Source organism: Erythranthe guttata, chromosome 1, assembly GCF_056151865.1.
Source record: "Erythranthe guttata isolate IM_541 chromosome 1, IM_541, whole genome shotgun sequence".
NCBI lineage: Eukaryota > Viridiplantae > Streptophyta > Magnoliopsida > Lamiales > Phrymaceae > Erythranthe > Erythranthe guttata.
In genome coordinates, this window is record NC_142533.1 from 5,256,507 (window position 1) to 5,271,846 (window position 15,340).

General features: G+C 33.4%; 2 protein-coding genes across 2 annotated transcripts; one reads left to right on the plus strand and one right to left on the minus strand.

Annotated features, from left to right (window-relative positions):
- The first annotated feature begins 1,852 nt into the window (after window positions 1-1,852).
- PHR1 (photolyase 1) lies at window positions 1,853-4,743 on the plus strand. Its single transcript, XM_012990265.2, has 9 exons — window positions 1,853-2,227; window positions 2,633-2,973; window positions 3,041-3,281; window positions 3,387-3,544; window positions 3,621-3,657; window positions 3,774-3,832; window positions 3,942-4,023; window positions 4,118-4,189; window positions 4,302-4,743. Exons 1-9 carry the CDS (start codon window positions 1,919-1,921, stop codon window positions 4,473-4,475), a joined length of 1,473 nt encoding a protein of 490 aa, XP_012845719.2. The 5' UTR covers window positions 1,853-1,918; the 3' UTR covers window positions 4,476-4,743.
- Window positions 4,744-6,195: 1,452 nt separating this feature from the next.
- LOC105965687 (cyclin-dependent kinase-like protein) lies at window positions 6,196-8,639 on the minus strand. Its single transcript, XM_012990257.2, has 2 exons — window positions 8,214-8,639; window positions 6,196-8,011 (listed from the first exon to the last, which is right to left on the minus strand). Exons 1-2 carry the CDS (start codon window positions 8,289-8,291, stop codon window positions 6,545-6,547), a joined length of 1,545 nt encoding a protein of 514 aa, XP_012845711.2. The 5' UTR covers window positions 8,292-8,639; the 3' UTR covers window positions 6,196-6,544.
- Window positions 8,640-15,340: the final 6,701 nt, after the last annotated feature.

A 15,340-nucleotide genomic window follows, 5' to 3' on the forward strand; every position in this document is an offset into this window, starting at 1 on the left:
ATGGTTCCAAAATAATCTGAGCTATCCAGCCGGAAAATCAACGCTGAGTGAATAAGTGCATAAATGAATGAAAATTATACCACCACTATCCAATATTTTCATATTTTATTTTCAATGTGTTCTTCACTTTTGAGTAGATTAATTAATTATAGGGTAAATTACAAACACCCCCCTGAGGTATTGTCAAATTACAAAAACACCCCTCTTGTTTGAATAATTACAACCACCCCCTCAACTCATCAAATTTAGTGGAATCTTCGAGATTATATGGAATATTATCACTTTTGTACCCGTTTTATCCCATTCAAACTCTACATTATGAAGCAAGATGATCATAATATGTGATTTTTAGCTTGTGTATATCTGTTTGTGGTGCATCGAAAACTGTATTTTTTACACAAAAAGAATACAAACTAGATCACATTTCACGGAATCTAGATGACTATGTTGAATTTGGCACCATAAAGGTGGAGGTCTAAGAAAAAATCATAGTTGAGGGGGGTAGATGTAATTATCCAAACAAGAGGGGGGTTTTTGTAATTTGACCATACCTCAGGGGGGTGTTTGTAATTTACCCTTAATTATATGATGTACATCTAAGGTATAATTCTTCTTCTTCTTCTTTTTTTCTTTTTTTTTTTGCCCTTATCTATTTATCAATTGGTCTTTTAAATATTAAAATAAATTTCTAGTGTACTTTAAAAATATTCTTTCATTTATTTTTACAAAATCCGTATGTAAATTTCAGCATTTGTCTTAAAAAAAATCGAATATGCATTAATTGTTTTTGTAAAAGTCCTCATGGAGGTTTTAAAAAAAAAAACTCAAATACTTTTATTTTTGTTCATGAAATTTCTTTTGAGAGATGTAGAATAATTTATGAGGAATATTTTTCAATTTAATTAATTAAGTAAATCATGCTAAAAAAATTATATTTATACATATATTTCGACAATAATTCAATTAACAAATATATTAGTATTTAACCAAGGTTAAAACAGTAACATGCTACTATTCAGATATTATTGATCTTAAACTATCAAACAAGTTTAATGGTTCAGCAATCAGTATTCAGAAACAACTCGTAACCATTCAGTTAAGAATTCAGCATTCAGCATTCAATGCTTAATCGTATCAAACACATACATTAAAATTAAGGGTTAAATACAATTTGAACCCCTGAAGTATAGCCTATGCAACACTTACCCCCTTAAAGTACTATACGTAACACTTGCCCCCCTCAACATCATTTATTTTATATTTTAAAATTTAAAACATAATAAACATAACAATCTAATAACTATTGGATCATATAAAATTGAAAAGTAACTAAAATTAAATTATTAGAAAATATTTAAAAAGTAATTTTTTTTTTATAAAAATGAATGAAAATATATTTTAAGAAATTAATGAACTAAAATAAGTTTAAATACTTAAGCGTTATATATTGATTTTTTTTTAATTTATCGATATGAATATATTCAATTAATTGGTCCAAAATAATTAGATGTTATTTATAATAAATAAGTACCCAACGCAAGATAATATTTTTAAATTTTAAAATATTGGATTTTTGAACAGAGATTTTTAGTTGTATAATTTAATTATTCTTTTAGTTATTTCTTTCAAAAAATTTTTTTTAAGATATTAGAATTCAAAATACGAATTAAATTGTACTTGGGGGTAAGTGTTACAAATGATACTTTAAATGGTAAGTGTTACTGAGTTTATATTTTAGGGTTCTAAACTGTATTTAGAAGAGAACAAATTCTTGAAAAAAAAAAAAAGAAAAAAAAACTGACGGACAAGAATAATCTTACGTGTCCAGTTTTGGACCACAACCGTTAACCGTTTCAATTTCCCTCCAACAAAACCCTCTCTGCAAATTCGCCGCATTTTCTCACTAGAACGAATATCCATGTCGTCTTCCTCGATCCCCGCCGTCCAACCGGGCAGGATCCGGGTCCTGAAACAATCCCCGGATCCGAAGCCGTCGGGTCCGGTTGTGTACTGGATGTTCAGGGATCAACGGCTGAGGGACAACTGGGCTTTGATCCACGCCGTCCATCAGGCCCACCGGTTGGAAGTGCCCGTCGCCATAGCTTTCAATTTGTTCCATCAATTCAAGGGCGCGAAAGCTCGGCATTTAGGGTTTATGCTCAGAGGGCTCAAGAAATTGCACTCCGATCTTCAATCCACTCTAGACATACCATTTTTCTTGTTCCAGGCGAGTCGCGTTTTACCATAAATTTTCCTTATTTATCGGATTTTTTATTATTGTTTTTCTTTTTTTAATTTTATGATGGGGTAATCCTTTTACTGCTTTGGGGGAAATTTTTATTGACTTGTAAGTGTTTGTAGAAATGACTGAAAGAATATTAGATCTTAGTATTGAGCATTTACTTTGCTATCCATGTAGATGTTAAGTTTGTTTCAACACTTGCTCAATAGATTAGTGCTGCTAATGCCTAATAGCGAACCGAACTAAGCTCGAACGGGTTTTCTCTACGGATACTTGATTGTGATTATAATTTTTCTAGATTTTTTGTAATCTTGGAATTTTGCAATTTTGTGACGGAAAACAGTCGCTTGTCCGTGTTCGTTAAATGTTTTCGTTAAACTGAATTATTAGGGTGAAGCTGTGGACACTATTCCGACATTTCTGAAAGAATGTGGAGCTTCGCTTTTGGTGACGGACTTCTCACCGTTGCGTGAAGTTCGAAAATGGAAAGACGAAATCTGCAAGAGTGTGAATGAATCAGTATCTATTCATGAAGTTGATGCGCACAATGTGGTGCCTCTTTGGGTGGCATCGGACAAACTGGAATACGGCGCCAGGACTATAAGGGGCAAAATTAACAAAAAACTCCCCGAATATTTAATCGATTTTCCTGATCTCGCTACCCCTAAAAGAAAATGGGCTTCCTCGATTAACACTATAGATTGGGATTACCTCATTGAAGATGTTGTAAGGTGAGTTACGAAAAAACTTGTTTCTGAATTAATATTTCGACTGTGCTCTATCTAATCCTATGACCAGGCAATGTGCAGAAGTTCCGGAACTCGAGTGGTGTGAGCCAGGCGAAGGAGCTGCATTAGACGTACTAACGGGTGTTAAAAACGGGTTCTTGAAAACGAGATTGAAGAATTATTCTTCGGAGAGGAATAATCCGTTGAAACCGAAATCGCTTTCTGGGCTTTCGCCGTATTTGCACTTTGGGCAGATATCTGCACAGAGATGTGCTTTGGAGGCAGGAAAAGTTCGTAAACTCTATCCCGAGGTGTGTAGTGTAAATTTTCTCTCATCATTTATTCAATTTGAGTTCCCTGTTATATTATTGGAGTCGAATCGTTGAATTTTGATTTTGTTTGCGACTATTTTGAAGGCTATTGATGGATTCTTAGAGGAATTGGTTGTGAGGAGAGAACTTGCTGATAACTTCTGCTTCTACCAGCAGCATTACGATTCGATACAGGGTGCTTGGGAGTGGGCCCGTAAGACTTTGATGGACCATGCCTCTGATAAACGTGAACATATATACACGTGAGTTGTTTTAATTTTCTTCGATTTGATTTATAACGGTTGCTTAAGCCGCAAAAGATTGATTTTTTGTTTGTAGGAGAGAGCAGTTGGAGAAAGCGCAAACTGCCGATCAAGTATGTAATCTCTGTCGTGTAAATATTTTATAAATAAAAGTGGACATTGCATACGTAATCTGTTCGTGTTGTTATTTTTCTCTAACAGTTTTGATCCGCCGCCCGTTTTCTTTCAGCTATGGAATGCTTCTCAGTTAGAAATGGTTCATCACGGAAAAATGCATGGTTTTATGAGGCAAGTAGCTCTCTCGTGAATGTTTTTTTTTTCTTCGTATTCCTGTATCTGTTGTATTTTTATTCGATTACTATGTTAGTCGTAATAACTTAAATTATATAACATTCAGAATGTACTGGGCAAAAAAGATTCTTGAATGGACTAATGGACCAGAGGAAGCTCTTGCAACGTCAATATACTTAAACGATAAGGTAATCCGACGTACTATAATATTTATATAGAATATATATATTCATATCAATGATCCGATTCGGATTTAATTTTTCTCGTTTATTTCAACTGCAGTATCATATAGACGGCAGAGATCCAAATGGTTACGTTGGATGCATGTGGTCTATATGTGGAGTGCATGACCAGGTCGGTTTTGAAATTTCTCGTTTCTAAAGAGATTACCGTATTATTGATCCTATTTTTTCACGATTTATTTGAAATATAATCGTGAGGTTTGACTGGTTGGTCGACTATATAGGGGTGGAAAGAGCGACCCGTTTTTGGAAAAATACGTTACATGAATTACGCGGGGTGCAAGAGAAAATTTGACGTGGATGGATATATTGCATACGTAAAGAAGATGGTCGGTGAAACTAAGAAGAGGAAAGCGGAAACTCTTCTTAACGGCAAAGCTAAAGAACTGCGTAGTTAATCGTTGGTTGGCTTTTGCTTCTTAATCTATAGTCATTAGTACCCCTTAATCTTTTTATTCTAGTAATTATGTTTCCATTAACTTAGACGACATATTATCGTGTAATTTAAATGTCGACAACGGATTCTCTTAACAGCGATTTCTCTCGAAGGGGAGAGGTTTAATGGTGTTCGTAGGATAATTGTTTTGTAGTAAATTTGTACCCCCATGGAGCTGGATTGAGTTTGTTGCAAAATTGAGATGATGAAATGAAAATTTTGTAACTTTACGAGCTTTTTTTGTTCGTAACATAGATATTGGGAAAACTACAGTTTCAGACCTTCAAGTTTGCACCGATTTTATATTTGATCCTCAAATTTCAACAATTTAATATTTTCTTGTCATTTTCGTCAATTTACCGTTACTCTATTAGTTAAGGTACTGATGGACGCATGCTTGATTTTGTTAGGTACTAACAAAAAAATGACGGAAAGGACAAAATTATTGATTTTTTTTTTTAAGATGTGGGACTGAATATGAAGTTGATGTAAACTTAAGGGACAAAAATTGTATTTTTAGACCAAGATTTCTCCTTCTGGCTTAAGGAAAACAGTTTTCTCAATTACTCCCTCTTTTCCATAATAACTGTCTCTTTTTTAAAATATTTTATTCAAATTATCTGTCACTTTATATTTTCAATATTGCATTAAATGCATTTTTTTTTCTTATTTTAACCTAATTAATTCAACTTGAAATATTAATTATCTCTTATCAGTTTTCTCAATTACTCTATCTTTTCCATAATAACTGTCTCTTTTTAAAAATATTTTATTCATATTATCTGTCACTTTATATTTTCAATATTGCATTAAATGCATTTTTTTTTTCTTATTTTAACCTAAGTAATTCCACTTGAAATATTAATTATCTCTTATCACAAAATATTTTATTCATATTATCTGTCACTTTATATTTTCAATATTGCATTAAATGCATTTTTTTTTTCTTATTTTAACCTAAGTAATTCCACTTGAAATATTAATTATCTCTTATCACGCCATCAAATGATTAAGATTATTTTAGTTCTTTCTATTGTGTTTTCCCTAAAATCAAGACAAATTTATTAAAATTCTTAATACTTGTGCAAAACTAAAAACCACAATTAATAAAAAAACGTAGGAAGTAGGTTTTAATTGCAACATAACATGTTAGAAATCCATTTATTTTCATCTTTTGCAAAAAAAAGATGTTATCTTTAGCAAAGTAAAAGACTATTCACTTTTAAAAAGATGTTATCTTGAATCATCCATTTTGGTAAAGCTTCCACTCTTTATTCAATTAACCTCAATGAAAAAAGAAGTGGGCTCGAGCCAGCTCGTCAGATTAACGAGCTTGAGTTTATATATGTTTGTCGAGCCGACTCGACTCATTTACAACTATACTCCAAATGAAACGTTACATAATTTTACAAACATCAAGAAATACTTTTCAAACGTAAACATTATTTAACTTTTATTAAATGTATGCCAATGAACAAATTGAAGATATCGACTAGTCCACATCTCTTTATTGGATGGCAACAATTCATCAACAAGTCAATTAACTCTTTCCCCTAGTAATAAGTTGTACTATATTGGCCTCATTCAAAAAGTTAATTAAATAATAAATCAATTGAATTAAAAGAGAAAAAAATTTAATTAAAAAAAAAAATTCCAAAAGTCTGCATGCATTAGATTCCATGAACAAAGAAACAAATAAACAAATCTTATTGGAAGTACAAACCCCAAAAGTGAACAACCAAGATTTTTGACAACTCAAAGATGAATATTATAATTACATGCAAAAACTTTTGTCTTAACCTCAAAAAAGACACACAATCCAATCTCCCCATTGACCATAGTCAAAAGTCAAATCAACATGCTAAACAACAACTAGTCAACAAGTCAAACATCCTAATTGTCCAAACCCCACTTTTCTTTTTTAATCAAGATTCACTAAATTAATATAACAAAATACCATTAATATAAAATAATTAATAATTATAACAATTTTAGAAATACATTTAAAAAAAAACCCTTAAAAAAAAGAAGCTAAGAAGGAGATGGAGTAAACCCCTTATCATATAAATCATTAACATTGCCACCATTGTAATACCTGCAAAGAACCTTGCATTTGACGACGTTGTCGTAAACGTAGAACCCGGGTGTAACCATGATCCTAACCATGGTCGGGACGAGCTTCTTCGCCCGATCCCCGCCCATATCCTCCATATAAACCGGGTCGAACCCGGCCCCTTTATCCACCCTAAATACGGGTAGGGCCGGGTGGACCGAATTCGCCAGAAGGTGAACCAACCAAACCGCCTTCGAAGCTCCGAAGAACGCCTGCAGGAGCGGCTCGGGCCATGCCTTGTTCCAACCCAACATCGCGACGATTTCGCTCATTTTTCTGTCGCAGAATTTGCTGAATTCGTCGCTAAAATGACGAGTACCTTTGTTTAGTACCTCGTCCCAAGTCAACCCGTTTAGCCGACTGAACATTGCGAAATTGGATTCGCAGCGGTCCAACGGGTTGAGGATCGGGTTCGGGCCGCCCTTTTGGAACCCGATGGATTCGAAATCGTCGAAGAAGGCTTTATTTAGCAACGCCTCGAGGTAGAAGAGTAGGCCTTTAGGGTTTCTTGAAAACGAGATCTTGATATCGTAGGCTTGTAAAAGTGACGAGATCCGATCGAACACTTTGCCCCCCATTTGACGTAATTGACCCGCTAAAGCCCGGCTTAGAAAACGGACCGAAGATCTCGAATCGGAGACTAAAATCAAGAAATGCTCGATCACTCTTTCTTGATCTCCGATTTTTACGAGGTGGTAGTTCATGTTACGAGACGGGGATTTGTGCTGCTTTTGGTGCTGAAAATTATTATTATTATTTTTATTATGGCAAACTTCGAGGCCCGATTTCAAGGTGTGGCAATAGATTTCGAGCTTGTTGAGCTTCTTCTCGAGCTCGGACATGGAGTACTTGAGCTTGGAAGCTTCTAGAATGGCCTCGTCTCTCTTTCTCGAAGCCTGAATCAGCTTGCCGGAGAGCTCCGCCACCACAATTTTCCAGTGCTCCTCCCTAGAGGCGGCGGCGGAAGAGGGGGCCGCGGCCCCCTCCGACGACGATTTCGGGCTTTTCTTGAGGGCCAAAGAAGATAAGATGGATTTGAAGATGACGTTCGGAGAGGCCATCGAGAGCCTGTGGACAACACTTCCTCCGCCGCCGCCTCCTCCGCCGCTGCCGCCGCCGTTGTTCTCCAGTGGGACGACGGAGATTTTCTCCCTGCTGCTGGGCCTGCACTTGTTGCACGAAACGCCGACCGAGACGTCGTTCTGGTGGTGATGCCGGGCCGCCGTCTTCGACGACCCTTTGCTCCGGCGATTCTCGGAAGTCGCCGGCGTGTGGTGGCGCGTGGAACCACTCTCCGTTTTGGTGTCCGTGTATTCGCTCAGGGGAGTTGCCCTGAAACTGCTTCTCCCCTGTGAGAATTCCTCTTCCTCATTACCTTCTTCAATCTAAAACAAACACACACACACACACACACACACAAAAAGAACCCACAAAATTCGATTCAGAAAAAATCAAGAAACCATTAAAAAATGAATCTTGATGTGGGTTTCTTCTGATCAGTTCAAGAAACCCACAAACAAAAACACACACACAAACACACACTAATATGCATATACGCATATAGATACAGATTGGTGGTGGACTTACCGGAGTGAAATGGGGAGGGTGGAGCGGAGAGAGGGTGGTTTTGGTGGAAGAAGATGAATTCGCCGCCATTGATTTCATTCTCTCTCTAAAAAAAAACCTCTTTCGCAAATCCAATTAACGAACTACACAAAAAAGATTGATTTTTGCATGGCTAGGTTAGATTATTCATACTCTGTTTAAGGTTGTCTTCTTCTTCCTTGGATTTTATGAACGAATTTGTAATTTCTTTTCGCCCAAAAATTATATTTGCAGGTTTGTTTTTGTGAGAGTGATACCAAAAAAAAAAAAAAAAAAAAACACGAATAATTAATTATAATAAATTGGAAGTATATTCAATGTTCATCTACCCCCAAACGCCAGAGCAGGACAGTCACTAAATGCAGCGGGGTCAGATGTCACGCGCCGCTGAACCCAACATTTACCTCTGTTTTTCAATTTTTTTCTTTTGTTGGGTATTTGAATTATAATCGGCGCGTGAGGTGCACGCGACACGAATGTAATTTTATTTATTGCATGGGCTTTTGACTGGATTATATGTGAAAGGGTAAATTACAAAACCCCCTAAACTTATATTAAATTACAAAACCTACCTCCACCTATTCGTATTTATCAAAAACCCCTGAAATTTGTTTCCGTCTTACACCAACCCCGTACAGTGTGACTTTTCACGGATTTTTTTTTAATTCCAGGGAATATATAGAATTTACACCATTTCAATATTTTCTTTTATTTATCTTCTATTTAACATAAGGTATAGTAGACTTAGACTGTACACATTTTCTTTTAAAAAACTCGATCAACAGTTAATTAGAAGGGGATTTTGGTTATTACGGTTAGATGTTGATATTTTTCGTTATTTAGATTAAGTTGAGGGGGTTTTTCGTAATGTACCCGTGAAAATGGTGTTGACGGGCTGTTCCAAAATTTAAAGGAATTTGGTGGAAGAGTTATTTATTTATAATTTTATAGAGAATTATAGAATTTATGGTAATTAAATCAGTTATTATGTACATATTTTTTTTGTACTTTGTAATATGATTGGTGGATTTACTACAAAATAATTGATTTGGTGGAATTTGGTAATAGATTTTTTTATTTATACAATTGTACAATTTAAGGTAATTAAATAAGTTATTACGTCCATTTTATTGTGTACCTTAATGTCCATTTTTATTGTGTACCTTGCTCCAAAAGGCGAAATCCCTCGCCCACAGGGCCCCCATCCCTTGGCCCGACAAGGATTGATGGAGGAATGTAAATCATGGTAACTCAACGGGCCGTTAAGGTAGCGGACCCGGACCTGGTGCCCACAAGAAACCAATCTCATTGGAGTTGAAATTCCCACACTGCAGCTGCCAGGATTCGTCCATTTTTATTGTGTACCTTGTAATATGATTGGTGGTTAATGCAATTTGTGAATGTTAATGTAATTTAGTTTAGGGGAATTTGTTCAAGTCTATCATATATAATTTCATTAGTAATAACGAACATCAAAATATTTTTTGTTTCGATAAAAAAATATTCCTTGTTTGTTATACCAAAAAAAAAAATGTTTTTGTATTTGTTAGGTATAATGTCGAGGTCCACCGACAATTTTTTATAACTTACTCCTTCCGTTTTTTTTTCAGGTATCGTTTTAGCTATAATTTTATTTTTCATATTAACTAACATGTTAGAATTTTGAGATGGGACAATATTTTTTTTTTTCAATTTTACCCTATAAATAATGAGAGATTCATAAACTGATAAAGAGAGATTTAAAACCACAAAAGGGTTCATTTTGTCAAATACAAATTATATTTCTTAAGATCAAAACTATTTATTAACTTTCTTAATTGGTGTGCATTAACCTTAAACAAAACTTATTTTAAAACGGTAGGGAGAAATTGGTAGTTTTCAAATAGTTGCTATAAATTAATTAAAAAATTTAAAGTCACTCTCAATTCTCACTATACATTTCATGACTAAAGCATGAACAAAATATCTATATATAATCTACAATCACAGTATAACAAAAATCGAAATGAATTCAAGCATTCGAAAGTGAAATCGAAAAAAAATAAAAATCATTGCTTATCTTTCGATTAAGAGTTGTAACACTCGAAATGCAATTTAACCTTACAAAATCAATATTTTAAAATATCAATAAAAACCTAAAAATTTTGGATAAACCTAATAAGATTCAATATTATACAAATCGAAAAATACCGTTTGAATTGTAAAACTCGTGTATATATAATCTCATATATGTGCTTCATAACTCTAAAATGATCTTAACATTTTGAGATGTATAACCAAGATATGTTTGTTTTGTAAAAGAATCTAAAATAAAATTATTTTAAAGTTTGAATTACACTTTTCACGCTACGAAGCGTTGATCTCTCATTGTACATTCAACCTTTGTCGTGTGGAAGTGCAATGAGAGCTACCTTCGAGCTTTATTGCACGAATATAATGTACATTGAGAGTTTCTGGACTCGTAACACAAAGTATACATCCTTCGTAAAATATAATTTGATGACATTTTTTTTTCTTTTCCAATGTGATCCGGTCTATCAAAACGATGCAATGCGGACTATCAAAACTTGATATTGCATATGATATATATATTAGTTATTAAGTATTTTTTTTATTCCACAATATCTGTTACTTTTGAAAAAAATTATGTTTCATATTATTTGTCACTTTAAATTTCCAACGCTGCACTAATACAAATTTTACCTACATTTAACCCTAATAATAAACTTTATTGGCCAAACTTGCCGTGCTAGACCTAATGAGAAAAGACTTAGCCAAATAAATTCAATACTCCAAACTAGCCTAAGAAATTAAGAGGAAGAAGAAAAAAAAATTGAAATTATGCCTTAGCCATAAATATTGACAGCAATAGCAGTTGCAGGTTGTACCTTGTGCATTGTAGATAGGTCCCATCACATTAACTACCATTCATCCTCCCCTTTTCACAAGGAATCTTCATTTTGGATTAGCTACTCAATAGCAATCACAATGTGTGGATTTTACCTAAATTGTTAATACTATATACTTTGTAAAATTTCTCTCTTTTAATTCTCTTTTTGTCTGATTTTATGAAAAAAAAAATTACTATTTATATTTGTGAAAATTATAGGAACATTTTTAGGCTCAATTTTACTTCATCAGATGCACCTACGGGTGTGAACAAGCCGAGCTCGAGCCGAGCTCGCCTCTTTTGGCTGGCTCGAGCTCGAGCTCGAGTCTATTAATTTTGTCCAGCTCGAGCTCGAGCTTGTCGAGTTCTTCTTTTCTTGGCTCGAGCTCGAGCTCATGTCAATTTTGTCGAGCTCGAGCTCGAGCCCAATCTCTCTCTTTTTTTTTTAATATTTTTTTAATTATTATTTTATTATTAAAAATTATTTAAAAAAAAATAGAAAATAAAAACTAAATTGTAATTATATATATTTTTAATATTTGTATTTATTTCTATAATATTTTATATTATTATACATTATTTAAATAAAAATAACATATAAAAAAAAATAATAATAATAATAATAATTCCGACTCGCGAGCTCATGAACAACTAAAAACCGACTCGAGCTCGGCTCGTTAGAAAGCTCGAGCTCGAGCTCGAGCTCGAAAACCTCGAGTCTGAGTTCGAGCTTTTTACGAGCCGGCTCATCGAGCTCACGAGTCGGCTTGGCTCGTTTACCACCCCTAGATGCACCATTATTTATTTTTGTTACCACTAAAGTTTCGAATGATTACCGAAAAAAGGAAATATAACCTATCACTATTTTTGTTTTAAACTTCAAAATTTTTGGCATTCGGCCATATAACCCGATCTATCGTATAATGTAAATAAAAGGGTAAATTACTACCATCCCTCATGTATGGTCAATTTGCAAAAAAGAAAAAAACCTTTTTGTTTGAATGATTATATCTACTTCAATCAATTATAAATTTTCTTACACATCCACCTTTATGGTGTCAAATTCAACATAATAATCTAGATTCCGTGGAATGTTCTCTAGTTTGTACTCGTTTCGTGCAAAATACACTTTATGATGCACCACAATCTGATATTTACTAGCCAAAAAACACATCTTATGATATCTTGCTTCAAAATGTGGAGCTCGAATGAGATAGAAAGGAAACAAAATTGAGAATATTCCATATAATCTAGAAGATTCCTCTAAATTTGAAACCGCAAGGGCGGACGGGTAAGACAATTTATAATTGAGGGGTAGTTGTAATTACCCAAACAAGAGGGGGTTTTTCGTAATTTGACCATACCTCAGGGGTGGTTGTAATTTACCCATAAATTATATTCCAATATTGATGATAATACTTATGGTATTCCGATTAAACTTTGAAGGTTAAATTACACACACAACCCCGATGTATGTTTAAATAACTTGAAGGTCCTTGTGGGATCGATAATTACCCTCACCCCATGAAACATAGTTAGAAACTTTAATGGGATAATACATTGGATACGTTATTCCGATAGGATTCTAACGGAATATTACTTTTAGCTAGTGGTGGAGACAACATAGAGTTATGGGGTGACATGGATCCCTGAACATTTCTTAAATCCAGGGCCGGTCCGGCGTATTTGGGGGCCCGGGGCGAGAATATAATTGTTCGGTAATTCGGGGGCAACGTCCGGATTTTTTTTCCGCATTAATAAATAATATAAAAAATAAAAAAATAATAAGAGTAAAAAAAATTGAAAAAAACTAGAAGAATAATTTTTTTTAACAATAAAACATTTTTTGCACATAAAAATATATAATATATATAATAAAAAACTGAAAATTTGGGCCCCTATGAAATTGGGCCCTGGGCGTGGGCCCTGCTCGCCCCACCCCAGGGCCGGCCCTGCTTAAATCACACATAACTCTTTGTTGTCTCCATCATTTCTTAGAACTAATATTCGGTTAGAACTCTATCAGAATAACGTATATAATGCATTATCCCATTAGAGTTTCTAAATATGTTTCAGGGGGTGAGTGTAATTATCGATACTATAGGGACCTTAAAATTATTTTAGCATACCACAGGGATGTTGGTGTAATTTACCCAACTTTTAAATAATTCTGATTCTAGATACATTAAATAGTAACAAATAACAATTTCGAAATTCATTTTTTTACCCGGAATATAATGTAATTGCTCCGTTGACATCCATACAGGTGAAAGATAGAAGTTTAATTTGTATTTGTGTTCTTAAAAGAGGCACATGGCAATTCTTGTAATTTAGTGTTTGTGTTACATCATCAATTTCAGATTTTATTCTGGCGGGTCAATTTTTTTTTTTTTTTTTGATGTCAATAGTTATCAACTTTCAATATGCAAAATCCAAACCTTATTGCATAAGAAATTGGGAATCGACAAAAGGAACCCCGTAATACGTTTGTCTCTATGTACATATTTTACGCTCGTATGGTTCACGTACTATGATTATTTTTTTGTTCTTTTGTTTTTATTTTTTTGAATACCAAGTATTCAATTTTATTTAATATTTGATAGGATATTATTTTGTTTGAATTCAAATGTACCCAAAAATTTATATATATATATATATATATATATATATATATATATATATACATATATATATATATTCAGTTTTGTCAAAAGAATACTACCTATCCCAAGACCCAAATTAAGGTTTTATGATTTCATGCTTCATCACATGACATTCACATCATTGCCTCGTACAAGAACTCCCTCGGTCTTAAATTATTTGTCTTTTCGGAGTAATTTTTCCTTTTGTTTTAATTTATTTATCACTTTAAAATTTTAATAATGCATTAACTGTAAATTTATTTTTTTCCTCTTTATCGCTCTTAATTAATTGAAAGACAATTAGTTGAGAAACTGTTAATGACAAGTGTATTTTAGTAATTTTTATGTATTTTGTTTTTACCTTTAGTTCACGTATATATTTATCGATTTTCACAATCGCAGATGACATATATTGCGTGACGGAGAGAGTATCACATGACAATTACATCATTTCCTTGATCGAAAAGTAAAATAAACCCATCTAAATTAGACAAATATTAAGTTGGTTTATGCACTCAATTTTCAAGAGAATGAGTTTGTGACGGTTGGAAATTATATACCCTATCTTTTATCTATGTAATTAAATTACATATCTATCAAAAGAGATGAGCTATAAGAAAGATTGATTCACAATCACGGATTTTCACTCAAAGAGGAAATAATTTATTTTCTTTGGAACTCAAGATATTGTATAGTTACGAAGATGTCGATGTCTGAGCGAAGATACACTGGTACGACTCTATAACGTGTAGGATATGAGCGAATGTCACACATGGTTAGTATAGTATGGTTTACATCTTTCGTATGGTTTGCAAGCTATTATACAAGACTGTATATTTATTCAGTGCACTTGTATAGTTGGTGGTTGCGGGTTCCTTCATTATAAATAAAAAATAAAAAATGAGCCAATGTATGTATGAGATGTGTTTCTTATATTTAAAAATGTTTTCTAATTAGTTTTATCCGAATACTATTAACCATGGTTGTTCAATCGTAAATCGAATCGAAAATCGATTTTTCAAATATTCAAATCGTAGATCGAATCGAATCGTAAATCCTAAGATTTGTAATTCTTTCAAAAATAATATAGATAACAATTATATATAAATATTTATATATACAGTAGAACCTCGATAAATTAATACTCGATAAATTAATAATCTCGCTTAAATAATAAATTTTCCCGGTCCCGACTCGGGGACAACGTGCTAAATTAATAATTCGCTAAATTTATAAGATAATACACATTCGAAAATTTTAAGAAGCCCCATATAATATATAAATTAATAATTCATAAAAATAATTCTTAAATTACATGGTGCAATACATATTTTATAGATCTATGAAGGTTTAATAAAATATAATTTCATTGCCCTTTGTTTTTGTTGAAGTTCACATTACCACCAATCTCGTGTCTCACTTTTTTTTAACATGGTTAGAACCTCTATTATAGCTTTCGCATAAATCAACATGAAATTGTTCAATAACATCGCTGCTTTAAGAGCTTCCGCTCGTGAAGCGGGCTCTATAGTGCGTTGAACTAATGGTACTATGAATAATATACGCGTAAAAAATTA